This window comes from Rhinoderma darwinii, chromosome 1 (assembly GCF_050947455.1).
Source record: "Rhinoderma darwinii isolate aRhiDar2 chromosome 1, aRhiDar2.hap1, whole genome shotgun sequence".
Classification (NCBI taxonomy): domain Eukaryota; kingdom Metazoa; phylum Chordata; class Amphibia; order Anura; family Rhinodermatidae; genus Rhinoderma; species Rhinoderma darwinii.
In genome coordinates, this window is record NC_134687.1 from 77,184,879 (window position 1) to 77,198,792 (window position 13,914).

Genomic DNA, 13,914 nt, shown 5'->3' on the forward strand with positions numbered 1-13,914 from the left:
AAACAACAGGGATCCTGACGGATCTGTTTTTCTGTACAATGCAAGTCTATGGCAACAGGATGCTACAGGTTAGGCATCTTAATGCACCATTCTGTTTGACATCTTTTTTTATTTACGATAAAAATAAAAAAGTGGGACGTTTCAAGAGGATGCTAAAACGTGATGTGTACCTAGCCTAATATCAATTATTATTAACAAAACATCCAAATGGTACATGTCCAAATCATGGATGTATACAGATGAGAACTACATGGCTTTAGATTACGTGATCATGCAGGAAACGGGCCATAAATACAAATATCCCACAAAGGTTTACCCACGTGTTAGACATTTTGCATTCAATTAAACCGATCTAGTGACTACCTTTTTGTATGTAATACCAGCTACTATTCTGATTTCTCACTTGCAGCACATAAGGAGTCAAGGTGACTTTGAAGGAGGTGAAGATGTCTCCCGGTCCATTGGTGGTGTTAAGACATCTTACACTTTACGGCCGAGATAAGGGCTTTCAAAGATCATTCACATTACTATTATGGATATCAACAGGGCCAGGTGGAGCCCATTGACCATAATGGGGGCCGCTGGGGTTCTGTTGTGGTGTCTCGTTTTGATGGGCAGAACAGCACTGCATGCTGCGCTATTCTTTCCGTCAAATATGACAGAACTGTTAGAGCCTCTGACGGTCGTGTGAACTTCGCCTTATTCTGTTGGCTTATTGATACATTTATTCATTTGTCATGAGTGAAAAACTAACTTTAAATTTTTTGGTAAATGTTATTACACAGTTTGATATTCAGAACCTACTTCCACTATTCTTCCTTAAATTCTCTTCCTCCTTATGGATTTCAGGTCTTCATGGCAGCTCTGGGAAGCTGACGGGATCCACATCCAGTCTGAATAAACTGTCGGTCCAGAGTTCAGGAAGCCGCAGGTCTCAGTCCTCTTCCTTGCTAGACATGGGTAACATGTCGGCCTCTGACTTGGATGTAGCTGACCGCACCAAATTTGACAAGGTGTTTTTTTTTGCTGTGATGCCTTTACCTTTTATTGTTTACAAGCAGACGCTTTCTGATATTTGAGCATTAGCGAGCAATGTGGCTTTAGGGCCTGCTGTGGGCTTATCTGGCCATATCTTACTCTATCCATGGCATTTTGGTGGAGCTTTTTTCTACTTAGGCTAGATTCACCTCACAGTATTTGGCTACGTTTGATGTATACGTTGGGAAAAAGCTCCCAATGTATACGTTAATCCCAGGCTGTGAAAAGTCCATGACTAATATGTTAAACTTATACCTGTGACATGCCATACAGTGACATACTTCACCCATAGCCTTCCATGTTACAAAAAAATTATACTGCGCATATTTTTTTTTGCTACATCTGGCGGGACGGATTTGCATATTCTACTAGGCTATTCCATCTTCTTAAAGAAATATAAAAAGTATACCGATGTATATCCTGCTGATGGAGGACCAAAGGATACACTATTTTGGTCTCCGTGGAGCTAGTGGAGCCCTATGGACACATTTAGCGTATACTTCAGGCACTTTCTTGGCGTACACACTAAATGTAGGGTAAAAAGTGGATGTAAACAGAGCCTTACTTCAATGGAGGAACGTGTAAAAAGATTGAATGTTTTTATTCATCACGAGATCTAATTATCTGTGTTCCATAAACAAGACAATCCAAACAATAAAATAGATTTTTTAGATGCATGGCTGGTACATGTGGTTCACCCGTCACACAGTAATGGTCAATGAACTCAGAATACTTTTTGTTACACTTTAAACCCCTTAAGTCACATTAAAATTGAAAAAAACATTAAAAAAAGTGCCTTTTATAGATCTTGTATTAATGTCTCATGTAAATATAGTTGCTGTGTAATTCGGGTCCCTTAACTGCATATTAACCCCTTCATGATACCATGCGCAGCAATACATGTACTTACACGCTTTGGCGTACTATCAATACATTATGCCTCCCCACACCATAATCCCGGGAGTAGGACCGGTGTGACGTTCCCTTGTGAAGACCCCTCTTCATGCCGTTGCCCATGTGGTCTCCAGGCCAATCTCCGGATATAACTGCGTCCTCCCCGTTCGTTGTTGTTCTCCCAACCTCCGGGACACGCAACGTTGATATCTCGGCCTAGGTGCGTAGCGATCTGCCAGGGTGATAAATCAAGGTCTCGCATTTCCAGGATTCTGTCCCTCTCTGTTTTAGCCATGAAGAAGATAAACGCTTGGGCAGAGTGTTCCTCATGCCGCTGTGTCTAGAACAACAGTGAGGTGGCAGCGTCTTTATTCTGCAGAATGTTGTAGGACCCCCATCAGTCACACATTGATTGTATACCCTTTTACAATGTCTGCAGTGTTTAATCATACATGGTGCGTATTTAGTAACTCCTGTGTGTGACTTAGCGCTTAGAAAAACTTCCTTTTTCTGTTCATCTGTGCCACTCACCTATTGCCCTTCGTGACTTGTTTAATTGCCTAACAGGGTTTTAAATGATTAAATGTGGTTAATAAAATATGGACGTTCAATATAATCTTTATTTTTTTATTTTTTTTTCTGTTTAGATCTTTGAACAAGTCTTAAGTGAACTGGAGCCGCTCTGTCTAGCTGAACAAGACTTCATCAGTAAATTCTTTAATCTATCCCAACATCAGAGCATGGCTCGGACACCTATGGTATAGAACACTAATTATTTATTAATGTTACTGTATATATTTTGTTTACTATAAAGTTTAGTTTATTTAGGGTGAAACTAATTTAGTTTCTAATTTAATTTGTAAAATGGAGCTACTAGGGTCATTTAACATACCAGGGTCATTCATTGTTTCACTTTTAGCCTCCAAATGTAAGTTCCCAAGGTGCTGTGTACATTATAGCGGTTGTCCGGGACTTAATAGAAAATGTGCTAAGAGCAGGAAAGTGGCTAAAATAATAATAAAAAAAAAATACACCTCTTTAATCCCCTGCCATTCCAGCACGGCTGCTTTGGTGGTCCTCCCTGGTCTTTGTTGACTTGACCTGGAGTGAGGATGTACCGTTTTTGCATGTGATCGGCAATCACTGGCCTCAGCGGTCTTATGCAGCATCGCTGCTGAGGCCAGTGGTTGGCTGCAGCGGTCACGTGCATGAAGTCAACAAGGACCGGTGGGGACCACAGAATTGGTGGTGCTGGAGCAGCGGGGGATTGAACAGGGGAGTGTTTGTTTTTTATCCACTTTCCATTGTCCTGGACAACCCCTTTAACACCACATACAGTTATATAATGGCTGCATGTTACTGGAGTGTACAGCATAAGTTGCCAAAACAACGCCCACTTCTCTTCCAGCTATTGGCCGAAGATGCACCGCACAGACTTCCTGTTCTCTCTTAATCAATGAGACAAGCATAACCATTAGGTGGGGTCTCGCGTCGCGTTTTTTTGGGGTTTTTTTTGCTACGAAACGTGACAAAACTATCCTATGCAGGGATTTTTGTACAATTTGCCGCAAAATGGTATGGTTTCGACCCGATTTACGGCAAAAAAACGCATTTAAGCTGCCGCGTGAGAACACAGATTTCTAGAAGTTTCTAAAATATCAAATAACTTATGATCTGGTGTTTAAATGCACAAAGTATATCATACTGTTGCAGAAAATATTTGTTTCTTATAGAATACATATGATGTGAAATAATGTTTTAACATTTTCTATGGGAATTGTAATCCGTGTGTTTTTTTTGGTTCGTTTCTTTATTTTTTAATTGCCAGACATTCTGATAGAATTGCATCAATAAAACCATTGAAAATAAGATAAACCAGACATTTATGTCGAGCTGAACAGATGAATTGACCACAAAATTTAGAACGGAATGTTTTTAGGGGAACATGGAGGACTGATAAGTAAATCTAAATGAGGACACTATGAATAATTCAATCCACTCATGTGTTGTGGTTATGTAATCGTCTCGCTGACTTGTATACGGTATTTCATAAGGTTAATGGATTAGAGGAGCAGGAGGAACTCCATCTTTTTACTTCGGTTGGGAAGGAAACAATTTATTATTAAACAAAGCTTTCTCGTGATATCCGAGCGGTTTACTCCACGTAATGTTATTTGTAAAGTCTTGTTTTTCATTGTCTTACGCTTATAATGGCTTCACAGCGCGTGTAAAATTATGCAGTAGCGATAACAAGAACACTGTCAACACAGCGGCATTTGTTGCAGTGCAGACGTTGTTCTGGTTGCTGAAGCAAAAACTATGGGGGGGAATTGATTAAGACTGGTGTTTCATGCTTCAGTTCTATAGAACGAAGATTGGAGTCAGATGCGACACATTTATTAAACGCGAACGCTTCTTAATAAATTTGTTACCTCTTTTAGCTGGCTGTGGCCTTGCGCCATCCATTTCCCCATACTCCTCTTCGGGTGCCCTCATCCTCCCTCCGCAGACTGCACGGCTCATACAAGGACCGGACACCGAGCAGCATCAGGCCCTTATATGCGACGCAGCATTCATTAGTCATAAGTGTTGCGTCACGTACAACATCCTGACGCTACCGGACTTCAGTACATTGTATGAGCTGCGTCATGCTGGGAGGACCTGGAGAAGAGGAGCAGTGAGGTGAGCGTTACTTTTATTTTCTCTCTAATTTCTGTTTTTTTTTTAGATTTGATTTTATCCACCGGAAAGGTCATCAGTCCATGATCTGTGGGGGTACGACACCTAGACTGACGCTCCGTTAAGCCGCTCCAGCTGCCTCTGGGTATCGGACGTACATGCCGGAAGCAGTTGGTTCCGGTCACGGAATATCGGCCGAACTGCAATAGTGCAGCTCTTTTCCTATCCAAGTGAATAGAAGCAGAGCTGTAGTTCTGCAGCACGGCCACTATGCAATGTACGAAGCCAACTGGGGGTTTCCACTGTTTTGGCCTCATGGGCTTTACAAATGAAACATGGCACCTGAATGCCAAATGGGCAAAATTTGGGCCCTTGTGCGAGTTTTTTATGTCAGTAAACTGGTGTAAAAAGATTAATATAGTCCCCCTATATGTCAAAATGTTTTTATTATTATTATTATTATTATTATTATTAATATTATTGCTCCAATGCCTCTTAAACAAAATAATGAAGCAACTTTGCAAATAGTCCTCATTAAAAATAAAGACACAATACCGACCTTTATGTTTCCATGGTAACAGACTTCAAACAAACCCTGTGTTGTCTGATCCTGCAGTCATACTCCATTCCAATTTTGCATAGTACAACTGAATTTTCCAGTTCACGTATTAAGCAAACTGCTTTCTGATTTGGACTTCCTTTACTACACACTATTAACCCATTGTGGCCCCTCCTATATTTCCAGTGAAAGGAATGATTAAATTGTCAAATATCAGACTGCTCATCAGATCAGGGGAATAACTTGTACAGCTTAAAGTGGAACTCTAGCTGGGAGACATTGAGGGAGATTTCTCAAAACTGTGGCAGAGGAAATATTGCAGCTTGCTACTGTACACTAATCTGACCGCCAAAAAGCAACTGAAGCATGACGAAAAAAACCGGTGTGAACAAAGCCTTGTTTTATCGCTACACTTCTGCCGTATGGAAGTTACCATGCGTAGGCCTAGTTCACACAGAGGTTTTTGCATGTAGAAAAATCTATTTTGAGGCAGGTTTTTGACCTGCCTGCACTCGTTTTCTGCTGCGTTTTTCGGCCGTGGCCATTAAGCGCCACGAAAACCGCTTTCTTTGCCTCCCATTGATGTCAATGGAAGGTCAGAGGCAGAAACACTTGAAAGGCATGGCACTTCTTTTTCCCGCTAGTGTTTTCCACTCGCAGGGAAAAAAGCACTCTGCCTTCCATTGAAATCAATGGGAGGAGATTTCGGCCACTTTTGGCACGGTTTCCTTGTCAAAAATCGCGCCAAAAAACTCTGTGTGAGCTAGGCCTTAAAGTGTACCTATACATGTCAGAAGTTTTGAGGTGTGGGGGTCCGAGCGCTGAAACCCCCACCGATCGCTAAAATGAAGCTGCAGAAGCTGGGCCTCTTTGTTTCTCATCGGCTCTGCTTGGCTTTCCAAGGAAAGCCAAGCAGAGACTATCAGAAATAAAGCGGCACATCGCTCACCTGACCGCTTCAGCTGCCATGTTTTAGCGATCGGTGGGAGTCTCAGTGCTCGGACCCCCACCGATCAAAACTTCAGACATGTCACTATGACATGTCAAAAGCTTTGAGATGATAGGTACACTTTAATCTACAAAAACAGTACAAACGCTGCAAGGTCACATTTGCTGGCTGTTCTCACTGGTTTAGACACGGTCTTCTGCTAGTGAATAATCACAGTGGAGCACTCTTGTTCTCATCAATCCCTTTAAATTGGTTATGAAAATCTGTAGATGGTATTAATCCATAGGCTGGCAGTCCTTACAAGGAAATCCTACAAATTGATGTTTTTTTCATAGATTAGTAATTTATGTTTTTTTTTCTAATTTTAGGGTGAAGTAGATGATGCAGATGGTGGTGTATTATCGCGATTACCGAATACAAACATAACCGCATCCTCAGAGTATGTCTATTCATCTTATTATTGCTGAGAAACCAATCTTATTTTACATGACATGCTTTTTACGCTGCATAAAACATAAGAAATATTAATAAAATGTGAGAATTCTTTAACTTTCATAAAACACAGTGCATGACTCCTTGTCCTTTTTTGTATATACATAAAACATCATAAATATGTATTGTGATACATATACGGAATTTAGTGAATATAATTAGATTGTATTATGAAATAATGGTATGAAAAATCAGAATTCTTACTAAGAAATTAGATTTGTTTTACCTGATGACCGTCTTGGACAAAGCGATCTTCTGTTTTTTTTTTCTTGCTTCTTTTTCAGCCTGTTTTGATGAACTTAAAGTCACTCTCCACTTTTTATCATGTTGATTTTAGGTCCAAAATTCTGTGCTGATTAACTTTTTAATATATCTTTATACTGTTGTGGTAAGAGTATTGTTTTTTTCTGATACAGAACACAAACTCCCCTGCATAGACAAAGATGTAAAAGATAACATTCTGACTATCCACAACTGCCACTAGAGGGAGCTTGGGAGCTTATTGCATACTATCTCAGGCAGCTCCATCGAAAGTGACTGGAGCGGTGGCCAAACGTGCGCAGTAACGCTTTATTAACATAGGGCACTTAGGGACCCGCTCTCTCGGGATCAGTGGGGGCCCCAGCAGTCGGACTCCGACAGATCAGACATTTATCACCTATCCTGTGTTTTTTGGGGGGGCGAGCTGTAATTTTTATTGATACCATTTTGGGGTACATGTGACTTTTTGATCACTTTTTACTCAATTTATTTTTTATTTTTTTGGGAAGCGAGGTGACCAAAAAACAGCAATGCTTGCACTGTAAATTTAGATTTTCCTACGGCGCTCACTAGTCGGGTTTAATAATGGTATATTTTAATAGGTAAAACTTTTATGGTCGCGGCGATACCAATTATTTTCAAATTTTATTTTTGGTTTTATTTTTAACTTTTAGTTTTTGTTCTTTATGTTTTTAAAATTAGGAATTAAAATTATTATAATTTTTTTGTCCCTATTCATTTACTATTAATATTAGGACACTGATGGCAGACCTGGGGGACCTCGATAGGCCTCCAGCTGCGATGCCAACCGATCGGCGCACCATGATGCGGGCGATCGGGTGACAGAGGTAGCCACGCTCAGATGCCGTGGTCACTATTCACCGCAGTATTTGAGGGTTTAAACTACCAGCATCTGAGTTTCCTTTGATCTTGGCTGTTACAGTGAGGTGTTGGCTGTAACATACAGCTGGCACCCACAGTGGGCTCAGCTAGTCAGCCCGCTCCATATTTTCCCTTCTGATTTCCATCATCGGGAATCTAGCATACTCAATCCTTGACAGTGGGCTTGTCCATACACATTAAATTGTCACCAGATCCTGTTAAAATTAGCTTACAATCCTCTGTGTATGGCCAGCTCTAGTGAGTGGCATTATCTGATATAAAATTAAGGCAACGCTGGTAAATTTGAATTGAATATTGGTCGTTTTTTTAATTTCTGAAAATAATACAATGATTCCTTGTTTAACCCATTTTTGCTTTGATTTGATAACTACTTTATAGGAAGGAAATGATCCGACAGATGATGACTCACATCTTTCGCTGCATAGAACCAGAACTCAACAACCTTATTGCCTTGGGAGACAAGATTGACAGCTTTAACTCTCTGTACATGCTGGTGAAGATGAGCCACCACGTGTGGACTGCAGAAAATGTAGACTCGGCCTCCTTTCTCAGTACAACACTTGGCAATGTCTTGGTTACAGTGAAAAGGAATTTTGATAAGTGCATAGTAAGTGGGAATTTGCCATGCCTGGTATGATATTTTATAAACCTATGTCTTTGCCACATGTGCACATGCAACAATACATACGGTATGTCTAGGATCTTCTATATTATGGTCACTTATTGGCAGACTTATAAGAAATCATATTGTATACATTATAGCTTATTCTGCACAATTCCCAAAGGTAAGATTCAGTTTAAGGAGGTCTGAGAAATGACCGATATTACACTGACCCAATGCTGGGCAAATCCTAGGTTGCCAATGTATCTAGAAGTTTTCTCTCCGCCTAACTTTTTCAGTTGTTTTCTTTCGATGTCTGAGGAAAACAAGCAATATATACTGTGTGTATTTTACTTTATTTTATTTTTCAGTTTATTATTGACTTTTTTTTTTTGCTCGATCACAAAAATTTGACCTTACTGATGTATCATTTTATTTTGTGATGACCTAATGGCATTTCTCTCCATGTTTAGACTAACCAGATCAAGCAGATGGAGGATGTAAAAATCTCAAAAAAGAGCAAAGTCGGCATTCTTCCTTTTGTGTCCGGGTTTGAAGAGTTTGCTGCACTGGCAGAGTCAATCTTTCGATCAGCTGAAAGACGAGGAGACTTGGATAAAGCTTACACAAAGCTGATAAGAGCAGTTTTCATTAATGGTGAATTTTGGGGGGGAAAAGCACAAAAGCCTAAATGTGTGCATAGGATGATTGTCTATAGTGATGTGTGTAGTGTTTTAGATATTGCAATTGGTGTTTAGTGAAGTGACATGCTCCACAATGTCACTGCCTCCGTATATGTGCTGGAAGCAGATCAGATGTTTTGTTCAGTAAATTAAACCTACCGAAATCCTTTCTAATAATATTTCACACCTTCTCCAAGCAGACCGTGGATCTCAGAAAGAGCAATGTTGGAAGGAAATTGCTTACTTGCTTTCTCCTTGTTGAATGGAGAACAAGTTAAGCAAAATTGAAGGGAGGCAGTGTGTATTTGCTGACCAATCTCGTGAAGCAAAGTAGCGGGCAGAAGCATAATCCTGCTAATATTTCATAGGTTAATTGGCCATATTGCTATGAATATTAGCTATGCCCTCAAAGACTAATACACCCAAATAGTGCTAACTTTTTTTTTTCTCATTTTTCTTTTCTTCCAGTTGAAAAAGTTGCGAATGAAAGCCAGAAGACTCCTCGAGATGTAGTCATGATGGAAAACTTTCACCACATCTTTGCTACTCTTTCGCGATTAAAGATCTCCTGTCTGGAAACAGAAAAAAGAGAGGCCAAACACCAATATAATGACCATCTGCAGTCATATGTGATCTATTCCCTGGGACATCCTCTGGAGAAATTAAACGTAATGTTTTCTCTAAAGGGTCATTGGTTGATGCAGGGCTGGAGGTGGATATGATTACATTAGATGTCTCAAGTAGCAGGCTTATTAATATGGGCTTTGGAGCCTGTGAGCTTTAGACCCCATGTACACGTGCAGGGGGCTGTATGGTGCCACACATAGTCCCCACATGGCACTGTTCCTGGGTGCCCTATCTCGGACATATTCTTTCATAGAAGCAGTGCTGTTTCATATATAGTCAGACAGAAAATAAACACTGTATACCTCCGTATACAATCGTAGGCATACAGAGGGTACAGTAAGACCCCGTGCACCTTTATAGGTAATACCGCTGTGTGAACGAGGACTTCGACCCCACTATCGCTTGAATATCTTCCACAGAAAGTTTGCAGCAGAGCTCCTTTTAGACCAATGGCGCTGTATCACAAGCATTGTATCCAAGATGTGCATTGACAGTTAATTTTCTGGTTTAACCCCTTAGCGACCAGCCTATTTTAGGCCCTAATGACCAAGCTATTTTTTTATTTTTTTCGTTTTTCTATAGTCGCATTTAAAGAGCTATAACTTTTCTTTTCCATCGACAAAGCTGTATGAGGACTTGTTTTTTTGCAGGATTGGTTGTACTTTTTAATTACGCACTATTTTGGGTACATATAATTTTTTGATTAACTTTTCTTAACTTTTTTGGGGGAATAGAAAAAAAACGAAAACTCTGCCCTTGTTCTATGCGTTTTAAATTCACGCCCTTCACTGTGCGGCGTAAATAACATGTTACCTTTATTCTATGGGTCGGTACGATTACGGCGATACCACATATGTAGAGGTTTTGTATGTTTTACGACTTTTGCACAATAAACTTTTGAACTAAACGTATTTGTTTTTGCATCGTCGCTTTCCAAGAGCCGTAATTTTTAGATTTTTCCATCAATGTAGTGATATGAGGGCTTGTTTTTTGCGGGACGAGACATAGTTTAGATTGGTACTGTTTTGGGGTACATGGGACTTATTGATTAACTTTTATTATGACTTTTTGGGGGGCAATGGAAAAAAATAGCAATTTCGCCATAGTTTTTAGCGGATTTTTTTTACGGCGTTCACCTTGCGGCTTAAACTACATGTTAACTTTATTGTTTTGGTCATTAAGGTCACGGCCATACCATATATGTGTACTTTTATTTATTTTTTTATACTTTTCCTAAATAAAACCACTTTTTACTGTAATCTTTATTAATAATTTTTATTTAACATGAATGACTTTATTTTTTTTAGTCCTACCTTGGAACTTCACTATGCGATCTTTAGATCGCAGATATAATGCTTTGGTATATTTAGTATACCAAAGCATTATTGCCTGTCAGTGTAAGTCTGACAGGCAATTTATTAGGACGTGCCCCTGGCACTGCCTAATAGGCATATAGCCAGGGCAGGCCTGGGGGCCTTTATTAGGCCCCTGGCTGCCATGATACCCCATCAGAGACCGGCGATTGTATTTGCATGCCGCCGATGGGTGAGAGAGGCAGGTCCCTCCTTCTGTAAACAAGGTTAACCGGCCGCGATCAAAGTAAACTTCGATCGCTACCGTTGGAGCAGGAGCCCGGCTGTCATTAGACAGCCGAGCACTCGCTCCAGCCTGTACGGAACACCCGCGCAGAACTTAGACTAGGCTGTCACTAAGTGGTTAAATACCCTTCAAACAGTCTGACCTATCAATAAATAGAGGTCTGAATTTTACACACTGGAGGAGAGTTCTTAAAACTGGTGCAAAGAAAAAGTGAAGTAGTTGCCAATGGCAACCAATTAGATTCCACCTCTCCACCTGAAAGCAGCAACTTGATTGGTTGCCTTTTCTTTGCACCGGTTTTGGGCCTCATCTTATATCTACTCATAAAAGCCAGCTTTGTTGACTGTGATTAGTTGATATGTGGAACAAAGCTAGTTTGTATGTGTTAAAAAAAAATAAGGACCCCTCGTGTTCATCAGAGTTATCTATCTGTTTTTATTTTTTTGTAACCTGTCTCTAAGCAAATACAATTTTTTTGTATCGGAGGAAAGTAGAACTGTTTAGTTTTAATTTGTTCAAAACTTTTCTTTTTATATGTATGGATTGAACTAATTGTTTATTTACTTTGCTACTGCAAAGATTTTCTTTGAAGGGGTCAAAGCACGTGTTGCCCAGGGAATTGGCTACGATGAAGTAAGCTACCAATTGGCATTCAGCAAGCAAGAACTGCGTAAAGTCATAAAGGACTATCCTGGTAAAGAAGTGAAAAAGGGACTAGATAACCTCTACAAAAAAGTGGACAAACATCTGTGTGAGGAGGAAAACCTATTGCAGGTAACTATGTTGCATTAGGCGGTCTATATGTGATGTTAATATGGTGAGTTTTTATATAAAGCCACATTCAAGAAAATACTAAACGAACTTCATTATGATGGCAGGGGCAAACATTTTATTTCAAGGCCCTTTTACACTGGCCAATGATCGGGCACACAAGCTTTCCGATGAGGGGCATAACGCACTCCTCAGCATTAATGTCACTCAGAGCAAGGGAGAAGAGGTCCCTCATGGGTAGAGGAAGAAAGCAGCACAGGAATAAAGCTGTGCTGATACATGAGAGCTTGAAGACCGCAGCATCCTGGACACACAGACATCACATCTAGCATGTATTTACTAGGAGGGAAATATCCACAGGAGAAAAGTCTGGAACTAGGAGCAGGTTGCAAAGTGAATATTATAGGGTCTTAAAATGAATGAATGAATGAAGTATTGAAGGTTTCAGCCAAGTATTCACTAACTTATGTAAAAATAATTTATTCAATGCCAAAGGTGTTCATAGACTTTAAGTCACACTTCAGTAGAAATAAATGGTTAAACTTACAGAACAATTGTAATTCCCATCCATTTCTATAGGCGTGCAACATGGAGCGTACTCCAAATGACTTATTCTCATAACTGTATATTTCTATAGGTAAATGCTCTTATATTTTTAGATTGATGTGTAAAATTAAATCAGTGTTTCTACGTCTAAGGCTTTATTCACATGACCAGGTGTCAAATAGGCCGTGAAAAACTGCAGTCTTTCGCGGCCGCTTTGCAACCGTGCAGGACCCGTTTTCACAGATGCCTTATAGACTTGTGTCCTATTGAGGGATCCAGGAAAACGGGCAAAAATAGGACATGTCCTATTTTTTCCCGGGCCGTTCACAAGGTCCGTTAAAAAATATAATGGTCGTGTGAATAGCCCGATAGCCATGCATTGATTTTAATGCAGCCGTGTGACGGCCGTTACACGGCCGATTTATCCCTGTCTGAATAGGGCCTAAGTGGCATTGTTATGACTTTACTAATGTGATTCGCTGTCTATTTTATCCTCCAGGTGGTTTGGCACACCATGCAAGATGAATTTATCCGCCAGTATAAGCACTTTGAAGGTTTGATTGAGAAATGTTACACTGGAGCGGGCATCACTATGGAATTCACCATTCAAGACATTCTGGAGTATTTCTCTAGTATTGCACAATCTCACTAGCAAAGCTGAATGCATTTAAAGGCACCCTCCAGGAAAAATGTATAGACTTTATTATGCCGAGTACAGGGCTTGAATTGGCGGTGCATGACTTTTATATTTTGGTGTTCTTTGACTGTCTGATTTGTGCACCTCTCCCTCGTGCACTGCACTAAGCACAAGTGTATTCATTTTTCCTGGAGTGTTTCTTTAAGGAATGAAAAGCACTTTAAAGAGGCTCTGTCACCAGATTTTGCAACCCCTATCTGCTATTGCAGCAGATAGGCGCTGCAATGTAGATTACAGTAACGTTTTTATTTTTAAAAAACGAGCATTTTTGGCCAAGTTATGACCATTTTTGTAGTTATGCAAATGAGGCTTGCAAAAGTCCAAGTGGGTGTGTATTAGGTGCGTACATCGGGGCGTTTTTAATACTTTTACTAGCTGGGCGCTCTGAAGAGAAGTAACATCCTCTTCTCTTCAGAACGCCCAGCTTCTGACAGTGCAGATCTGTGACGTCACTCACAGGTCCTGCATCGTGACGGCCACATCGGCACCAGAGGCTACAGTTGATTCTGCAGCAGCATCAGCGTTTGCAGGTAAGTCGATCTTACCTGCAAACGCTGATGCTGCTGCAGAATCAACTGTAGCCTCTGGTGCCGATGTGGCCGTCACGTTGCAGGA

General features: G+C 40.4%; 1 protein-coding gene across 9 annotated transcripts in view; it reads left to right on the forward strand.

The window, feature by feature from the left end:
* EXOC1 (exocyst complex component 1) overlaps positions 1-13,487 on the forward strand; it is a 50,153-nt gene extending 36,666 nt beyond the window's left edge. For all 9 annotated transcript variants that reach the window (XM_075859870.1, XM_075859901.1, XM_075859916.1 and 6 more), the window contains 8 exons: positions 850-1,013; positions 2,580-2,690; positions 6,488-6,558; positions 8,154-8,382; positions 8,850-9,033; positions 9,528-9,727; positions 11,865-12,059; positions 13,102-13,487. In XM_075859870.1, coding sequence (XP_075715985.1) covers positions 850-1,013; positions 2,580-2,690; positions 6,488-6,558; positions 8,154-8,382; positions 8,850-9,033; positions 9,528-9,727; positions 11,865-12,059; positions 13,102-13,254 — 1,307 coding nt within the window. In that variant the 3' untranslated portion in view covers positions 13,255-13,487. The remainder of the gene's footprint in view (positions 1-849; positions 1,014-2,579; positions 2,691-6,487; positions 6,559-8,153; positions 8,383-8,849; positions 9,034-9,527; positions 9,728-11,864; positions 12,060-13,101) is intronic.
* Positions 13,488-13,914: the final 427 nt, after the last annotated feature.